An 18,112-nucleotide genomic window follows, 5' to 3' on the forward strand; every position below is an offset into this window, starting at 1 on the left:
CTTGAAATGCTCTGACATTTTCTGGAATCTTGCGAGTTCATTACCTCATTTTGGATTCCTGTTCTTTAAAAGATCCTCAGAAATGCAAAGCAAAAGGCAACCAATGAAACTAAATAATTCAAAGTTGCCTATACTCACTAAATCTCAAAATAAACACTAATAACGTGGTTTATCATTCCCATTCAAAACACTTGCATGAGAAGTTATAAGGTGGTGACTGGAGTGTTTCAAATGAGGCATGTGGCACAAGGCGGGAAGAATCATTAAAAAAAGGGCGAAATACAGTTTAATAAGTGTAAAACCATTCCTCCTCTTGAAATGGCTGATTATAGAGATGACTACAGAAAACAAACTTCTGTCAATGTGGCTCTACTGAAAAAAGGTAAATCACACTTTAAAAACACTTGACGGACATCATGAAACAACTGCACTATCAGGATCCAGTGTTTCAGGAACAGTGTGTGACTGTTCTAATAATATCACCAGTGAAAAACTGAAGCCAAACAGGCTCTGCTAGCACAAGAATACATACAATAACGTGCAACGTGAAAAACAATCCAGCTTGTAATACTACTTACCTTCACTTTTAACTCACCCATCCTGATGAGCCACACAAAGCTGTTAAGAGATATTCAAAACAGAGCATCAAACATTCATTCATCTTGGCCAGGGATTATTGTGGAACAAAAAGAAGATAAAGTGACTGGAATTTACTAAGGTTTAAATTAATGCCTTTGGCCTTTTAAATGAAGGGTTCAAGCGGAAAGTGCAGTTTCAATACGAATCTATTTGGCACTTTACTTTACACATGAGTGATCAAGTCAAAGGATATTTGTATTATACGAATGATAACTCGAGCGAGTGAGACATGAGGTAGAAATGAAAGAGACTCAATTAAAAACGAGTGACATGAAAACGTTGCGTCTAAGTCAGTCGAATTTTTATTCAGGCGGCAAGATGACAGCGACTGGCAGAACAGGAATCTGTTTTCATAGGTTTAAATCAAAACAAGCATAAGTTTCGAACCTGCTCGAGTGGACAATATGATAAAGAGAGCGGTTTCGGATAAACAGTCGAGAAAACAGGCTTTTTACAAACGTACATTTTAAACAGAAGTGTATGCTAACAATAGGCAAACAGCAGTAGTACAAGTAGGACAGGAAACAATGTTGAGTATTCAGTAATATTTTCAATCACAAGCACGTCCATTATAATGTGATGTCAAAATAAGTCTTTATAATCTTTAAAAACTTTCTCCGAGTCTGCGACTTCGGCAAATCAGCTATTTGTCTAATACAACGAGATTTCGAAATACAGTGTAGATATTGCACTAATGATTCCGTGTTGTTTTGAATTTATTAGGCGGTTGGCAGCTGGTCGGTCGTTCGCTTCCTTTGACCGGTGGTGCTTTATCCTAGGATGCGGCAGCGGATCCGAAAGTTGAGCGGCTGGTAGATGCGATGTGCTCGGTTAGCCGGTAGGATGTGATTGGTTGATCAGTCAGTTAGCATACAGTTCCGCCCACAACAACCTCTTTACCCATTTCCTCTCTGTTCCTTCCCACTGGTCTCTCTAACATCCAACATTACTTTTAACAACACCATAGCAAGTTAATTTGCCTAGACCAAGGTAATCAAGAGATGAGATTTATTTTAAAAAAGAAATTATAAACTAAAAAAAACAACAAAAAAAAACAGTATAAAATTTGTTTGCGGAGCCCCTTGATGAAAATTCAAATTTCCTCCAAATTAACTCTCCGTCTCATGCAAAAGAAAGTGAAAACTAAAACACTTGAATATTCTTAAATACCAATCAGAAAACAAAGGTAAACATTCAACACAACAAATTTCTTGTTGGGTAGACTATGCATGTTGAAATATCAATGCAAAAAAAAAAAAATTAATTACTTTAAGAAAATAGTCAAACCGATATGCCTGGCAAATATAATGCATCATAACATGCTATAAAACTCATGTTTATTTAACTTCCTATTTGCTGTTCCTTCATCGGGCAGAGGTAAATTTATTAGTTAAATGAGTACAGTATTAGCTGATTGACCCGTTATCTAAAATAGCTACAACTATCACAGAATATTACAAAAATTCACCCCTAACTCACTGATGGTAAGCCCCTCTTAGATTACTCAGCTCCTCGAAAATAAGGGGACGGACAAACTTCAATGCTTAGTAGCTACGGCTGTAGCCATTGCTGTACTTTTCCTCAAAATAATCATCCTTATCAAAGCCTGAGCCGAGAGAGTAGCGTTGATAGTGGGAGGAAGGAGCGGCGGAAGGGGGAGGGGGTGCAGAGCTAGCGCCATTGCGGGCGAAACCCCGGGCAAAGCCGGCAGAAGAGGGTGGAGGGGGAGGGGGAGGCAGGAGAGAGCGGCGATCGCCAAGAGGGCTGCGCTCTCGGTAGTAGCGACTGGCGAGAGGAGGCGTGACCGGCCGCTGAGGGGGCGGAATGCGGCGGTCGTATGGATCCGGATCGTAATATCGCGGGGATGGGGCGGCGTACGGGTCGTGGCGAAGTTCCCTCTCGTACACATCGCGCTCATAGTAGGCGCGGGGTGGCGGTGGTGGGAGAGGAGGGGGTGGAAGTCGGCCACGAGGCGGATAGTATTCACGGGGCGGCGGGCGTGGGGGGACAAAGTGAGGATGGTGGTGTGGGTGAGGTGGATAGTGATGCGGTGGAGGAGGAAAATAGTCCTCCCCTCGGTCGTTTCTGGATGGGTTACTGCGTGAGAGGGACACAAAGATCTTTTGGCCATCCAATTTGGAGTGGCTAAGCTTTGAAATGGCCTCCAGAGCCTCGCCTTCCCTCTGCATGTGAACGAATGCATAATTCTTCACAATATCGCACTCCACCACCTTGCCGAACGGCTGGAAGAGCTCCTTGATTTTGGCGGCGGTGACACCTTCGGGAACATTGCCCACGTAGATCTTGGTGGCATTGCGTACCTTGGTGGTGGCATACTCGACGGTGATGCGGGAGCCATTGACCTCGTGCTTGTGCAAAGCGGAGACAGCCTTCTGCGCTGCCTCTTCCTCATCCATGTGCACGAAGCCATAGTTTTTCAGAATGTCACAGTCAGACACGGCGCCGTACTTCTCAAACAAAGCACGGAGCTCGTCTTCGGTGGTTGCTGAAGCTACATTGCCAACAAATATCTTCACCATTTTGGACAGGAAGAACGGCAGTGTGTTTTGGGATCAGTCTTTGGTTGATTTGCAAGTGCAAGGTATTGAACGATGAAGTTCCTAAGAAAAAACAACAAAGTCAAATAAACAGGCAAAATGTATGCAAATCAACATTAGCAAGAATTTCAAATGCAAAGCACACAGGATAAACCACAACTTCCCTGCTGCCATCAATCACTTTTCCATTGATATTTTATAATAATTAATGGTTAAATCGTAGGAATACAAGTCAAGATATGTATTAATAATAATGGATATTGTACTCAAGCTTCACATAGGGGTCCTCATAATCGTGTTGGTGTTCATGTAACTATTATAAATTATTGGCATTATTGCAAAATAAAGGATTTATTAGAAATTATTACGGAATTACTACATGGCTGTTCTAAATCATAACAGTTTAGCCACCACGCTACAAAAACACTTTACCGCCGAGCACCTGACCACGACTAACCAATCAGAATCAAGTATTTCAGAGCGTGCGTAATAATGAGGGCTTGATGCTATAAAATTAGATTTCAAACACGATTCAGTCTTCTTTTATATCTTAATATGTGGCCAACATGAACTGGGTTGAACGTCCGCTGACAAGAGTATATATCTTTGATCTAACGTACTAAAAACTGATCTACTGCATCTCAATCATGCAATGGCTAAAGCTATCGTGCTAAGGCCACTATCTATTAGCACCAGACTAAGGAAGTAACTGAAATATTTAGTGAGTGAACACCTTACAGCTAAAAAAAATACTTTACGCTAAGAAAAGAATCTCGCATTGTAAAATAAATCCGTGCGATTAAATCAAGATATTCTCGGTTCACGCGAGGACGACGTTCAGTACAAAGGGAGAATATCGGACAACGGAGTGAATACATTTTCTGCATTATGATCATTCAAACGGTCGTGGCGTACTTCTAATCGACGGGTGAAATACCGAAGATAAACATTTGAAGTCTCACGTAAAGTGTAATCTTTAAAATTTACCTTCAAAGCGCAACTATAACGACGACGGGTAAGCTCGCTGATAATGGATGACTGTGAATGCCTGCCTCGTTTGTGGGTTGGGGGAGGGTCACATAAACGTGACCAGACTGAGAGTTGGCGCCTCCTACCGTTTGACCCCAGTTAGTGATAGAAAGTTCCTCTCATGCGAACCGGTTCTTTCGAACAATTTGCTTCAAACGACAGGCTCAAATGATTCAGTGGCTATTACGTAATCGCGTAATAACGTCAACATGAGGTCCCTTATATATCTGCGTGGCTAATTATACACTGTAAACCTTTGTAGTTTATTGTAAAATGTATGAATAAAAAATGTGTGATATTTTAAGTACATTTTATTTATAACGTTTCAGCTTTTCGGCTGTTGAGTAACTTACGGTTCGACCCTCATACTCAAAAACAGGTCGGATCGAGTCAGTGTGATCTGTGATCGGGCTCGAAATAATTCGTTCACGAATCGGAAATCACTACCCCAGATGTGCACATGACAGAGGATGCATCCGGTGTCATTTTTTCTTTCCTTCCTCTGATTGTTCAACAAAATGCCCAATTATTTGAACTAGACATAGCCCAATTTACACAGCACACCAATTTACAAATATGGATTAAATATCTGGATAATCTTAAGAATCTAAAAACATTTTGCCAACAAATGAAAACTGCAAACACATTTAGAATAGCATCATAAACCAAGAATAAAACGTTCATCACTTTATAATTAATATATAATAAATATGTTTAACAGATCAGTAATTAATGTACATTTAAACAAACATGTAAAGATATTAATCCAATTAATAACATTTAAATGTACAATTAATGACTTGGCATAATGGTAAAAGTACTTTTTAAATGTTATTAAATGAACGTTACTCATAAAAGTGTTACCCTAAACCAAACAAACAAAAATTGACACCTAAATTGCTAAGTTTCCAAGTGCTCTCGAATGGAAATATTTTAGAAAGTAAATAGTTTTATTTGTATTGCATGCTCTTTAAATCAATTAAAGAACATCAGCATATTTCAAATGTTGCTTGAAGGTGAAACAAAAGAAAATAAAACAATGCATTAAAATAAAAAGAATGTTGCTCATGAACAACTGAACACAAATCATCCAACGTCTGGTTTATTCATATAATAATATTAATAATTATCTTCTCCAGAGAAAGGCAACGAAACACAGACTCATTCCAGTGCAGCAGATTGGATCCAACCAGCAATTCTTAATTACACTACAATCCACCAATAATTACTTAATTGGCCCTTAATTAGTTTCAGATATATAACTCCTGCAGTAGAGGAAAAAACAAAACAAACAACAAAAAACTAATTGTCTGGGCATTGTGTGCTAAGAGGTGATTCACCTCCAGTGCACCAAGGATTCAAGTCAACACTTCCATTTCAGCTCAAATAAGACACTGTACTGTGATGTAGAAATGGGGCAGAGGTTACGGATTAGCTAGCAATTTCATTGGCTAGATCAGAACCAATCAGATCATGATGAGTGGATATAAAAATTCAAATGATGGCTCTACTGAATGTGCCTAGCCATTTGGGTCTCGATTTTGTGTTGTACATTCTGAGCGTCAACCACCAATATCTCCATCTCTGCTCATCACAGCTAACATGGAATTGGAAGTAAGATCAAGTAATGTGGTGGTTTAGCATTGTTTGTGTTTGGGGATGAATAAGGACCAGGGTATGGGGGGAGAGTTAGATACAGATGTCCATGACAGTAGCTGGTTTGTGTTTGTAAAAAAAATAAAAAAAGACTGGCAAACAATTCCAGTTTATGAAAACCAACGTCTTCTCACGGTCTCTTAACTTTTTCTGAATTGAGGACAGTTGTGATTTCCAAGAAAACCCACAACATTTGAACAAAATTGCCACAAATAAAGATGACAACACAAAGCATTCGAGGGGGGTGAGTAAGGAACAGAAAACCCAAACCAAGACAGAACACTTCCCCCAAAAAATGACCCCCCTGAAAAATGTCTATATACACAAATGTCCCCCATGAACCTGTCTTACACCTTTCCCCCCTTTACAGCCTCAAGACTCTTCGATGCTGCCGTAGAGCTCACAACTCCAATGATTTTCCTCACAGTGCCTCCTCATTCCCAACACATGGGCTCCAGCCGTTCCTCAAGATCTTTTCCACAGAAACCATCATCTTCCTCACAGTTTTAGCTCGTTGGCGATCTTCGAGGCGATGTTCTTGAAGGCGATGGAGGTTCCGGAGATCCTCTTGAAGCGCACCCCGTTGAGCGAGAGGCGAGGTAGCTTGCACACCTCCATCTCCCACTGGACAAAGTCGTCATGCGCGGGGTTGCCCGAAACGCAGAGGAGCATGAAGCGCTCGCGCAACTCATACTCGCAGCTGTTAGAGTCCAGAACTTTACGGATCTCCTTCATCATTTCGTTGGGCTCCATGGAGGAGGTGGTCTTCATGCTCCAGGTGAAGCGGAGGGAGCGTGGTTTGGTGTCCTTGGAGGCCTGGGTGGACGAAGGTGTGCTGGACGCTGGAGAAGAGGAAAAGGAGTCCTTGTTTTCATCGCCAGGCAGTCCTTGGATACCTTTCTCCATCTTGTCTGCTGTGCTCAACATGGGTCTTCAGTGAAAACGATGAGAGGAAAGAGGCACAAACAGGAAAACGAAGGTGAACATGCGGAAGACAAGGAAATGAAAACAGACAGAAGAAGCTTGGTTGATTCAAGCTGTAACTAGTTCTTCTGCTTTAACACGTTTAAAAGTTTAAATCAACATGATTAAATGTTTTTTTATCAACAACACAAAACACCAACATGGTGCTATGGTGGAAGACTACAATGCAGTCAAAACAACAGCATCCACTAATTGGACATCTGTATGGTGCTTTTTGCGGGTAAAAACAAAAACTACAAAAAGTATACAACTATAAATAAAACATTAGAAGTGTAGAAATTTTAAATGTATTTATTACCAATTTTTAGATACTAAGACATTTTTGCATGAAAGAAATGCACTACCGTTTAAAAGTTTGGGGTCAGTAAAATTTTAAGGAATTATTTATTTTATTTAGCAAGGACACATTAAAATGTTCAAATGTGACAGTCAAGATATTTGTTACAAAAAAAACAATTATCAAATAAATGCTGTTCCTTTGAACTTTTTATTCACCAAAGAATGTCATTTTTAATTTGTAATAATTTTTCACAATAGTATGGTTTTACTGTATTTTTTTTTTTTTCAAATAAATGCAGCCTTGGTGAGCATAAAAGACTTTTCAAAAACCTTTTAAAAATCTTACTGACCCCAAACTTTTGAACGGTAGTGTACATTTGATTGTCTCATGATGCAAGTCATCCAATGATTCAAAAGAAAAATACCCAGTTTAAGCTTTAAATGACTCCGCACTCAAACGGAACATGAATCTTTCTATTTAAAAAAAAAAAATGCCTTGGTAAGTAATGATTCAGTGATTTGAGAAGTACGCTTTTGTAGATAAATGATTTTTATTAGTCAGTCGTTGTCCTCACCTGCTGGCCTCATCTCGACCCTCTCCCTCATACGGACTCCTCAAAGAAAACCAACAAGTTTAGTCCCTCAATTCAAGTTATGCTAGCTAAGTATTAGTCCTGTTCATGTAGATTTTGGTATCAATATATTATGCTCATAAAACTTAAAATATCTGAAACAAAAATCCATAAAGCATCTTTTTACAGTCCCTTCACCACCTTCTTGAGCATTTACTTTTAAACTCTGAACCTCAGGATCAACACACACTCACCTAAGCCACTCTGTATTTAGCATAAACACCTGAACAAATGAGCAGACAAATGCTAGTAGTCCAAAATTAGGATATAAATATTCATATTCCAAATGGACAGCAAATATCTGATGTAGCAATCTGTGTGTCAAAGTGCAAGTTTGGATTTTTTTGTGTGTACATGATGCAGTCTGGTAATGTAAGAGCATATAACATTTTAAATGACCCCAAAAGGAATTAAAACGAATTTCAAATCTTATTAGGAACCTAACCGCAAAATTCAGTATAGTGCCTAGAGCAAAACTACAAGGGGTCCTTCTAAACTTAAATTCCCAAACTTGTCTGTCAGAGATGAAGTGTAAAAATGTGTATCTGGTTAATTTTCTCATGTGTGTATTGTACAGCTGAACAAGTGATTTCAGTGAGGTGTGTTGAATGATACAGTCGGACGGGGAGATCAGCCACCTCCAAAACAGCGCAGCACAAGAACGAAGGGCAAAAAGCAGCACGCCTGTTTTAGTGCAGCATTATAAGAATAAGCAGTAGACCGTAAGAGGAGAAAAGCAGGCATCACCCTTTACAGGCCTCACCATGAAAACACGACTGGCACCCACTATTGACCCTGCCTGCCTGACTGTGTAAACTATGAACTTACCTGACCTATTAAAAATCAAATGTCAAGCTTTCGGCGAAGGTTTAGTTGCCATCAACAGAATATAAATGACAAAGAATCCTGTGCCTAATACTTCTACATGCTGTTGTAGATATTAATTTTCTGTCTGAGGGGTCTACAAAATACATAAGGAATTTAATTATTTCTCCGATTGCGCTGAACAAACAAACTTACAACAATAGTATACATGATAATAGCATTATACCTTTATTAACAACACTTTATTAATACAATAATTATGTTGTTAATAAAGAAACCATTTATACAGACACTAAGTTTTATTTGAACCAGAAATGACTCTGATTTAAGTCCCACAAGCCTATAGTTCACCCAAAAATGAAAATGATCTACTCACCCTCATGTCATTCCAAACCTATAAGAATCTTTCAAACACAAATGACAATATTTTTAATATAACCAGAGAAATTTCTGGCCCTCCTTTTAAAGTCCCAGCAACCAAAACATTGATGCTTCAAAAAGTTCATAAAGAGAATGTAAAAGTAATCCATCAATATGAATAAAGCACCTAAATGTAAGTCTTCACTTGGGATCACACCATCACATCATGAACAGATTTAATGGAATCTTTTTTTCCACATGTAAGCATTGATCAACGCACATACATGGAGCACATCAAATACAGTAAACGCGTTTGCTTTGGTGAAATTGACTTTCAATGAAGGGACTGAAATCTTTCCAGTTACATTACAAATACATTCATTTGTGTTTCGAAGATGAACAAAAGTGTTAATGGTTTGGAAAGAGATGGGAGTGAATAAATGATGGCCATTTTCATTTTTGGGTAAATGAATGCTAATGCTAATGCTTTTGACAGATTAATTAATTAAGTTGAACCAATTCGAGTCATTTGTTCATGAATCAGACTACAATTGTCACGCTGTGTTTGTTGTGGACACTGCAATAGAAAGAGGTGTTATATGTCTATTTATAGCAGCGCCAAGTTTTTATCTTTTATCACATTTAATTGGACTGCAAGCCCACAATTGAAGTAACTGTAGATTTAGCTGTATGTTTGAAAGTATTTTAGTAGATGTACAATAACCTTTAATGGAACCGAATCATGAAAATCAAGAGTTTATCAGTCCTTGTACAATGGTGTAATTAAAAACAATCTACAAAGACCTGTAAAACTTGTATTACACTATCATTTAACTGCATTGTAGGAGTGTAGTCATGTTGCATGATGACAGCACAGACGAGGGCACAGGGAGACCATTTCACAAGATCTGCGGCATTACGTACATGACCGGACTCCCATGAGTTCATATGAGAGAGAAGCGGGATGTGATGCAATCGAGGAAGAGAGGGCTGGCAGAGGAGTGAGTCAGGCAATGGACGCAGAGCATTAGTAAAGAATAATACCATGAAAGGATATGCATGTGGAACAAAAATAAATGCTGGTTCAAGACACAAGACATCACAGAAGGAATATAGAGCACAGGAAAAAGACATTGTCTTGCAAAAACGCAAGGGTAGCGTTATTGCCTACCTTCTGGGAAATCTGAATGAGAGATTTCTACAAAAAAAAAATTAGAGAAAAAGGGAAAAATGTGTTTCTTACATGTGCATGAACCATTGGAAAATCTCTCAAAAAAGATGAAATACATTCTGTTTGGCTGATAGGTGAAGAGGTTAAAAAGGGTTCTTTATGAAACCTATGAAAGGTTTTTCTTACCAATTAGTGTTAGCTGGGGGCACTGAAAAGGGCACCAGGATTTGTAGTCAGATTAAAGATCATGAATTATACTTTAAGTTACACAGGGCGTTTAAGATTGCTGAGGAAACTGAATTGTAAATGCATTGCATGAATGATGGATGTTAGATTAGGGTCTGGTTTGCAGGGTTCCCACACCTTTTCGCAAATTTTCATGATTGCCGGATAAAGATAAAAAGAAAACATGTATACCTATGTTTATGTGATTGAACTACAAAAAACTAATTAAGATGTAATTAATTTCCATGACATTTCTAGGCATGAAAATCACTCCCTGATATTTCTAGGTACTCCCTGACCGTGGGAACCCTGAATTTCATATGTTAGTAATCCTTCAGTTAGCATCTCTCACACTTAAAACCATCTCTGCTCCAGCAGCCCTTTGTTTCAGAGTTCATGATCTTAGCGATAAAAAACAGTGCCAGTCCAAACCATCTCGTCCTGAAAGAGGGGAGCACTGGTGAGAGTCATGAGAATGCGTGCATGTGTATTCCTAAGAGTTCACCTAATAGTTCACTTAAGTAAACGCAAGTAACAGTGTCACCATGTGGATGGATCATGAACTCACCTGCGTACAAATTTGGAAGTAAACTTGCTGAAGATGCCTGTCCCAGGACGGCGCACCTGGCTGTTGCCATGGGAAAGGGAGGGGGAGGCAGAGGGGTCATTGTACGCTGAGGCTTGCTGGTCTCGTGTGGCTCTTTGCTGGCCGGCGTGGAAAGTGCTTCTAATCGCCACCCCTCTGGAGAAGTTGGTACGATCAGCCATTGAGGAAATGTTTATGTTCTGAGCTGAGGGGGACACCACTGGTGCTTTCTGGTTGGCCGTGCTGTTTTTTTTACAAATCGTTTGCAAAGGTGAAAAGAATATCAGTTAGTACTCGATACTCCAGTCTAGCAGCCATTCAAATACAAAACAGCATCAATAAATGTAAGCCACTTCAGAGCAACATGCAGCTACAATAATCTGGCACAAAAGCATGAATAGGCCATTTCATTATGCTAACAACTGCAGCTCTTGCTGCTAATGCACTGATGGCAGACAAATCATCCTTGTGGAAAATAACTTGCATTTAATTTGAGATTGATTTTAAAAAGTGATGGAATAAAACCCAGGCATGCACTTGCGTGTGAAAGTATAATTCCACCATCAGCCCTTTTTGTACCATGCCAGACATCTGACAAGCCACAGGCTTAAATCACATGAGGACCACATTTTTGATATATATTTTTTTAAAGGTTACAAAACCATACAACAGGTTAATATGTTAATCATAACATAATTGTTAAAGGTGAAGTGCGTAATTCCTGGATCACAATTGTGTCACCTGACAAAACAGGAAAAATGACTTTTCAAAAATAATCTCCATCCTGAACTCACACTATTACTAAATATATTGGTACCGTATTGTTTATTGCCAAATATTTTATTTTATTTTAAATCAGCAAATGTTAATCTTTAAAAACACCAATTTAATAACATTGTTAAATGTAATCTTTCAAAGTGAATCTATTTTGCGTACTGTACATTATAATGCTGTGAAGACTAAATCCACTTGTAGCATTTAAAATGATTGATTTTTTTTATTAAGACAAAACCAAATAATTATTTTTAAAAAATGTTTCTACAAAAATATTAAGCACCACTTTTCAACTATGATGTTTTTCCTGAACAGCAAATCAGCAAATGAGAATGATTTTTTCATGTGACACTGAAGACTGGAGTAATGACTGCTGAAAATTCAGCTTTGCCATCACAGGAATAAATTACATTTTAAAAATATATTTAATCTGTATTTTATATTTTAAATTGTAATATTTCACCATATAACAGTGTTTACTGTATTTCTGAACAATAGTGTAAAAATAATCTTCTATTGGTCAGATTCTTTTTATATCAACACCCTAATGCAATGTATTCACAGAGTGTTTAACATTTAAGGACAAATGCTTAACTTATAGTTGTCTACCTACATTAAACTGAAGACAAGTATTTTAACACTGATTACACACATCACCCTTAATAGTTATCATGCAGCTATTACCAACAAAAGATGAGACTCAAACAACAACAGAAAACCAATAAAACTGAAGAAACTCTTCAGGGAGGGAGACAAAACCATTGTTAGCATGCATATAACTGTCTGTGACACAAGCTTTTAACGTTCCAGGATGGCACAAAACGTCTTTATTAAAGGTTACGTAAGCAGTGAGAGGTTTTAGAGGATATGAATGCACTCTCTGGTTTGGCTGCAGAAAAGAAGGGGTGGAGAAGGATAAGGCAGCAGAGCAACACAACACACAACACATGCATAAGTGAGGGAGGACCTTGCGAGAACAAAAGACAATGAGTTAAAGCTTGCATGTGCATTATGAATTAGAAAGGAACAGACTGTCAGGTACGTGATGTGAACAACGTGTGTTTATGCGGAGGAGAAAGTGGGACGGCGAGTAAGACGGCGTGTTATTGTGACGGACAACGAGTGAGAAAAGTAGGCAAGGCTAAAAAAAAGTGAGGGCCTTCTTATCTCTTAGCATGACGTATTTGGTACTTTGTCTGTGGATCTCATGTATTTCAAACCCCCAAAAAACTTTTAAAGTTTCTGCTTTAAAAACAATCTATACGTCCTAGTTCGTCCCTGGCTCTTGAAGTCGAATCCCCATCCGAACAGTTTTGGTTCTGGCTGCCACTTGCCTGGGGCGATGTGCATGGAAGTCTGGGGGACTGGGGTGGGCAGAGGTGGACAAGGACTTGTGGTGACGGGTGCGGGATGAGGCGGCGAGGACCGCGGCCGCTGAGGCGGTGGAGGCGCGGGACCCTGGAGTGTTCAAGCTAGGGGAAAGATGAATAACAACAGCCCCCATGTGCGGACACCCCCCACGTACAGAGTGGAGGGAGGTATGGGTGAGGTTGTAAAGCAGACAGGTTAGATTCAGCAAAGATGGAGGGATGGTTGAGAAAGTGATGGAATAAGACAAAAGCACACACCAGGAGATAAAAATACAACTCTGCGTTGCGATAATGCAGGTTAGGATGCTATTTCTGACTTAAGTCTATTTTTAGATCTATATATACATCAAAGCTTGTCAACGTCGGATCAAACTTGCATTATCGCTGGAAAGCTCGCTCTGTCTCTGTGCATTGAGTGAGAATCTAAAACGAGATGCTGTGCTGATCAAACGCGTCTGACAGCATAAGCCTCATGGGCATGATGTGCATTTAAAAGCTACTCAAATCAATTATTAAATAGGTAAAGTTAATCAAATTCATCATAATACATGCAGAATAAAAGCGGACGAAAGACATCTGATGCATCTGTGAGGGTGATTTGGTGGCAGGTGTTCCGTCAGTGCCATAATGTCCGTATTTTTATTTGCTGCTCTGCAACCTGACCTTGCGCACACATATAAAACTCTTTCCACGTCAGCATTCTTACTGTGCTGCGGGGGTTGTCACATCAAGCAAACTTAAACATCCATATCATACGGTTTCCTGCATCTCTTCGCTGTGTAACCTGATTATTTCGGTTGGGCAAAATCACTAATTCCAGATTAAGGGATGAGACTGACTACATACCAATCAAGGGTAATACGTCAGTGTGTCTCAGTATATCTGCAGTAAATTTTCAGCAGTCGATGTTGGGGTTTTCCATTTCCATGAATTAGTATATTTAAATACTAATTACTAATTTAAATAAAAGTGTCCAATAAGGCATTTCATTTTGGATTGCGGGCAGGTTTTACTACAACTAGAAAATGTAACATTTTAGAGCAGGGCATAACTAGAAAAATATAAAATCGGATATTTATATAGACATATATCATTACTATGGCACAGATCAGACTTCTTATTTAGTATCAATTTGGTACTAAAGTACATCTCTAATGTGCAGTGCTCTGACTGCAGGAATTCACCACAGTTTATATTTATTGGAACCTTTATGGGAACCATTAGAGAGATTTTCCGGGAGGGTGAGAATTTTCATTTTTGGGTGAACTATCCCTTTAAGTCTATTTTTAGACCTATATAGATCAAAGCTTGCCAAAGTTGGATCAAACTTGCATTATTGCTGGAAAGCTCACTCCGTCTCTGTGCATTGAGTGAGAATCTAAAACGAGATGCAGTGATGATCAAACGAGTCTGACAGCATAAGCCTCATGGGCATGAAGTTCATCAAACCGATCATAATACATGCAGAATAAAAGCAGACGTAAGACATCTGATGCATTTGTGAGGGTGATCTGGTGGCAGGTGTTCGGTCAGTGCCATAATGTCTGTATTTTTATTTGCTGCTCTGCAACCGGACCTTGCGCACACATATAAAACTCTTTCCACGTCAGCATTCTTACTGTGCTGCGGGGGTTGTCACATCAAGCAAACTTAAACATCCATATCATACGGTTTCCTGCATCTCTTCGCTGTGTAACCTGATTATTTCGGTTGGGCAAAATCACTAATTCCAGATTAAGGGATGAGACTGACTACATACCAATCAAGGGTAATACATCAGTTTGACTCAGTATATCTGCAGTAAATTTCAATAGTCTTTCAACAGTATTTCCAGGTTTTACACGATTGTGATATTAACTTGTAATTCTGTTCGTAAGCAGTCAATAAATTCAAACTAATCATGCAATAAATTCAGTGTAGTGAGTCGTTTTCTCTTTTTAATCTGTTTAGCAATATTGTTGTTTGATAAATGATAACAAGACACCAGCATTACAGTCTACATATAATATGATACAGATCACACTTTTTTTTTATTTTAGTATCAATATGGTAGTAAATTACATGCCTAATTTGCAGTGCTCTGACTACAGGAATTCACCACAGTTTATATTTATGTGAACCTAAATAGGAATCATTAGAGAAATATTCTGGGTAGTTTACAACGTAGGATATATATTGACTGCATCTGTGGCATTCTGTCGATTACACAGACAATAATTCCTGCTTGTCCCCGACTTTGTAAAAAAAATGAACTAATGCAGTTACAATAGTTGGCATGCTGCCCAGAGGGTTTAAGAGGACATGTGCAGCACGTATTTCTGTAAAAAGCACTTACATTGTCTGCTCTAACTGTGCTGTTATCCAAATCATCTTTCTGGGGTAGAACTACTTTTCTAGGCAGATGAAAATCTAGTTACAGAGTTTGCAAAACTTGCGTTTACTAAAATTAACCAGATTTACTGTTTAGCTGGTCATAGTACGAATTGAAAGATGAAAGGATATAACTTTGGGCAGGCAGGGTCCGTAAGAGATTCTACAACACAGTAGTCGTACACTAACATACACACTTTTGTTCAAAAGTAGGTCAGTACGATAAAAAATTAAAAAAATAAATTAATATTTTCATCCAGCAAGGATACATTAAACTGATCAAAAGTAACAGTAAAAACATTTATAATGTTACAAAAAAAATTATATTTCAAATAAATGCTGTTCTTTTGAACTTGTGTGACTTGTGTGAATAAATTACATTTAAAACACATTAAACTAGAATATAAATTGCAATAATATTTCACAATATTATAGTTATACTGTATTTGTGGTCAAATAAAGGCCACCTTGATGCGAATGTAAGACTTTTCAAAAACATATAAACTGTACTGACCTCAAACATTTGAACAGATGTCTAAATGTTTAAGTGTTACAATTATACTTTTCAAACTGAGATAATTTAAACATTGATTAATTGTGCTGCAATTGTAAGCATGTAGCTGTAAATGAGTTTCCCTGAATGAGGAGTCAAAAATTATTGCCAGTTTTAATCACCAGCATGCCACAGAAAGACATTATGTTGAAAATAACTGAAAGGAACCCAAGCTGCTGAGCTCTTGAATCATTACCTATTCTTTTTTTTAAATCCTTGGACTAATTCTAAATTCCTGAAGGTGTTGCAAATCTAGCTGAACAGATTTCAGCTTCGTGCTGGGTTCGAATGTGTGCTTGAATGTGTCCGATTGTCAATGTGTGAATGTATGTGTGCACATAACAGGATTATGTTTCCCATGCTGGCAGGGCAGCAGCCTGACAAAATGAGTCGAGAGCAGAGAAGCTTTCCAAACAGTCTAAATATACACATACGCACATACACTACATTTAACACCAATCCACTTTGCAGAAATGAGTTTGATGGGTGCTTCCATGTGATTCGTAGCATGAAACGAAGACTCTGTACATAAAGAGGAATGTGGCAGTACCTGTCCTTGCCATTCTGTACTCCTAGCGTGGCTCTCTCAGTGATTGGAGAGTTCCTGCTGCGGCTGGTGCCTGAGGACAGGATGCTGTTCTATATGGCACATGAAGAGCACACAGAGAGATCAGTGACGCGAGATCACACCTGTGGCTGTGTATCAGTCATCAGCTCCTTAGGGGGCTCTGTACTCACAGTGGAAGGGGTAGGAGTTTTCTTATGGTCTCCGGAGATCAGTGGGCTGGGAGGGACTTTACTGGAGCTGCCTGAACCACCGATGTGCTTGCTGTCGCCCTGAGGACGCTTGGTGGAAACAGAGGAGCCTGCAGTGTAGAGGGAAAACGTGTGAGCTTTACAAACCAAACCAGCCGGCGATTATGGTGGCTAATGACCAGCAGAATGATGCTGTACTTTGGTCTGTGGATCTGCGGGACTTCGGATTGGAGGTATTGCGTTGTCCCTTGTGAGGAGATGATTGGGCGTTGTTTGTGAGGTCAGTGCCTGGACGGGCCTTTATTGATAGTTCATCCAGCTAGGAAAGAAGAAAAAAAAAAAGGTACATATGTGCTTTGCGCTTTAAATTTGCATTTTTACACTACTATGGTTAAAACAACTGACATTGCAAAAACAGGAACTGTACAATTAGGTACTCATATGTGTAATGATTCATGTAATTTTTAATGAAGCCTCTCAAAATATAATCATATACATGAGTATATGAATGGTAAGGTGCCAATTTTAAAGACTAATTCTGGAAATTCTCTGCATAATTGCCTGAATGTAGCGGTTATAATAAATGTAACAGAAAACAGAACAGAAGAACAACAACAACAACAAAACAGTACAAAACAAACAAAAATTAAATAAAACAACTAAAAAACAAACAAACAAAAAACGGAAAGAAACAACAAACAAAAATAGAACAGAATAAAACAAAAAAACTGAACAAAAAAGAACAATGAAAAAAAACAGAACACAACAAAACAATTTAAATAAAGAACAGAACAGAACAAAAACAAAACAATGGGAAAAAAGCAATAAACAAAAAACAGAACAAAACCAAAAGCTATTACAGTTCTACATGCACACAAACACAGATATTCACATGATCTTTAGAGTAAAATACCTCTGAGTTCCTATAGTCCAGTAATAAGTAAGTTGCCATGACATCATTGTATTTTTGTTTGACCAGGGCGTCTTGTATCTCATCTAGAGAGTATCCCATCCGTAGCATAATATCTGAGAAGACAGACAAGAGAGTTAAATAAGTAGGAAAAATGGCTTACCTGCTTGACGACAACCTCTTGAACTAGTTTTATATTCAGTGTTTCCACAAGCATAAACTGTAGCCACGATGCTCGGGTATCATGGGTAGTTGCTATGTGCATTCTAAGGTGTGCTGGGTGTTTGGGTTGGTGATTTCTATGGGCTCAAGCCAAAAGAACCTATCAACCATGTCTCTACAATATTCTGGTTACTATATATGGCTGAGATCCCTCCTAAAATGCAATCCACCGGTCATAAAAGTCTGATTGCTTAGAAATGTAATAAAAATTAG

General features: G+C 38.6%; 2 protein-coding genes across 8 annotated transcripts in view; both read right to left on the reverse strand.

The window, feature by feature from the left end:
• Positions 1-918: 918 nt before the first annotated feature.
• Positions 919-4,328, reverse strand: LOC107715378 (RNA-binding protein lark). Its single transcript, XM_016521512.1, has 2 exons — positions 4,185-4,328; positions 919-3,260 (listed from the first exon to the last, which is right to left on the reverse strand). Exon 2 carries the CDS (start codon positions 3,177-3,179, stop codon positions 2,184-2,186), a length of 996 nt encoding a protein of 331 aa, XP_016376998.1. The 5' UTR covers positions 3,180-3,260; positions 4,185-4,328; the 3' UTR covers positions 919-2,183.
• A 984-nt stretch (positions 4,329-5,312) lies between these two features.
• Positions 5,313-18,112, reverse strand: part of LOC107715377 (serine/threonine-protein kinase MARK2-like) — a 41,297-nt gene continuing 28,497 nt past the window's right edge. For 3 of the 7 annotated variants that reach the window (XM_016521510.1, XM_016521509.1, XM_016521506.1), the window contains exons 12-20: positions 17,681-17,793; positions 16,966-17,086; positions 16,750-16,877; positions 16,562-16,650; positions 13,053-13,190; positions 10,927-11,187; positions 10,134-10,160; positions 7,721-7,759; positions 5,313-6,813 (exon numbers count right to left, since the gene is read on the reverse strand). In XM_016521510.1, the coding sequence (XP_016376996.1) occupies positions 6,381-6,813; positions 7,721-7,759; positions 10,134-10,160; positions 10,927-11,187; positions 13,053-13,190; positions 16,562-16,650; positions 16,750-16,877; positions 16,966-17,086; positions 17,681-17,793 (1,349 nt within the window). In that variant the 3' untranslated portion in view covers positions 5,313-6,380. Of the gene's footprint in view, positions 6,814-7,720; positions 7,760-10,133; positions 10,161-10,926; positions 11,188-13,052; positions 13,203-16,561; positions 16,651-16,749; positions 16,878-16,965; positions 17,087-17,680; positions 17,794-18,112 lie in introns of all 7 variants that reach the window. The other 4 variants (XM_016521505.1, XM_016521504.1, XM_016521511.1 and 1 more) reach the window with 2 other exon arrangements.

Source organism: Sinocyclocheilus rhinocerous, unplaced genomic scaffold (assembly GCF_001515625.1).
Source record: "Sinocyclocheilus rhinocerous isolate Xijiao unplaced genomic scaffold, SAMN03320098_v1.1 scaffold299, whole genome shotgun sequence".
NCBI lineage: Eukaryota > Metazoa > Chordata > Actinopteri > Cypriniformes > Cyprinidae > Sinocyclocheilus > Sinocyclocheilus rhinocerous.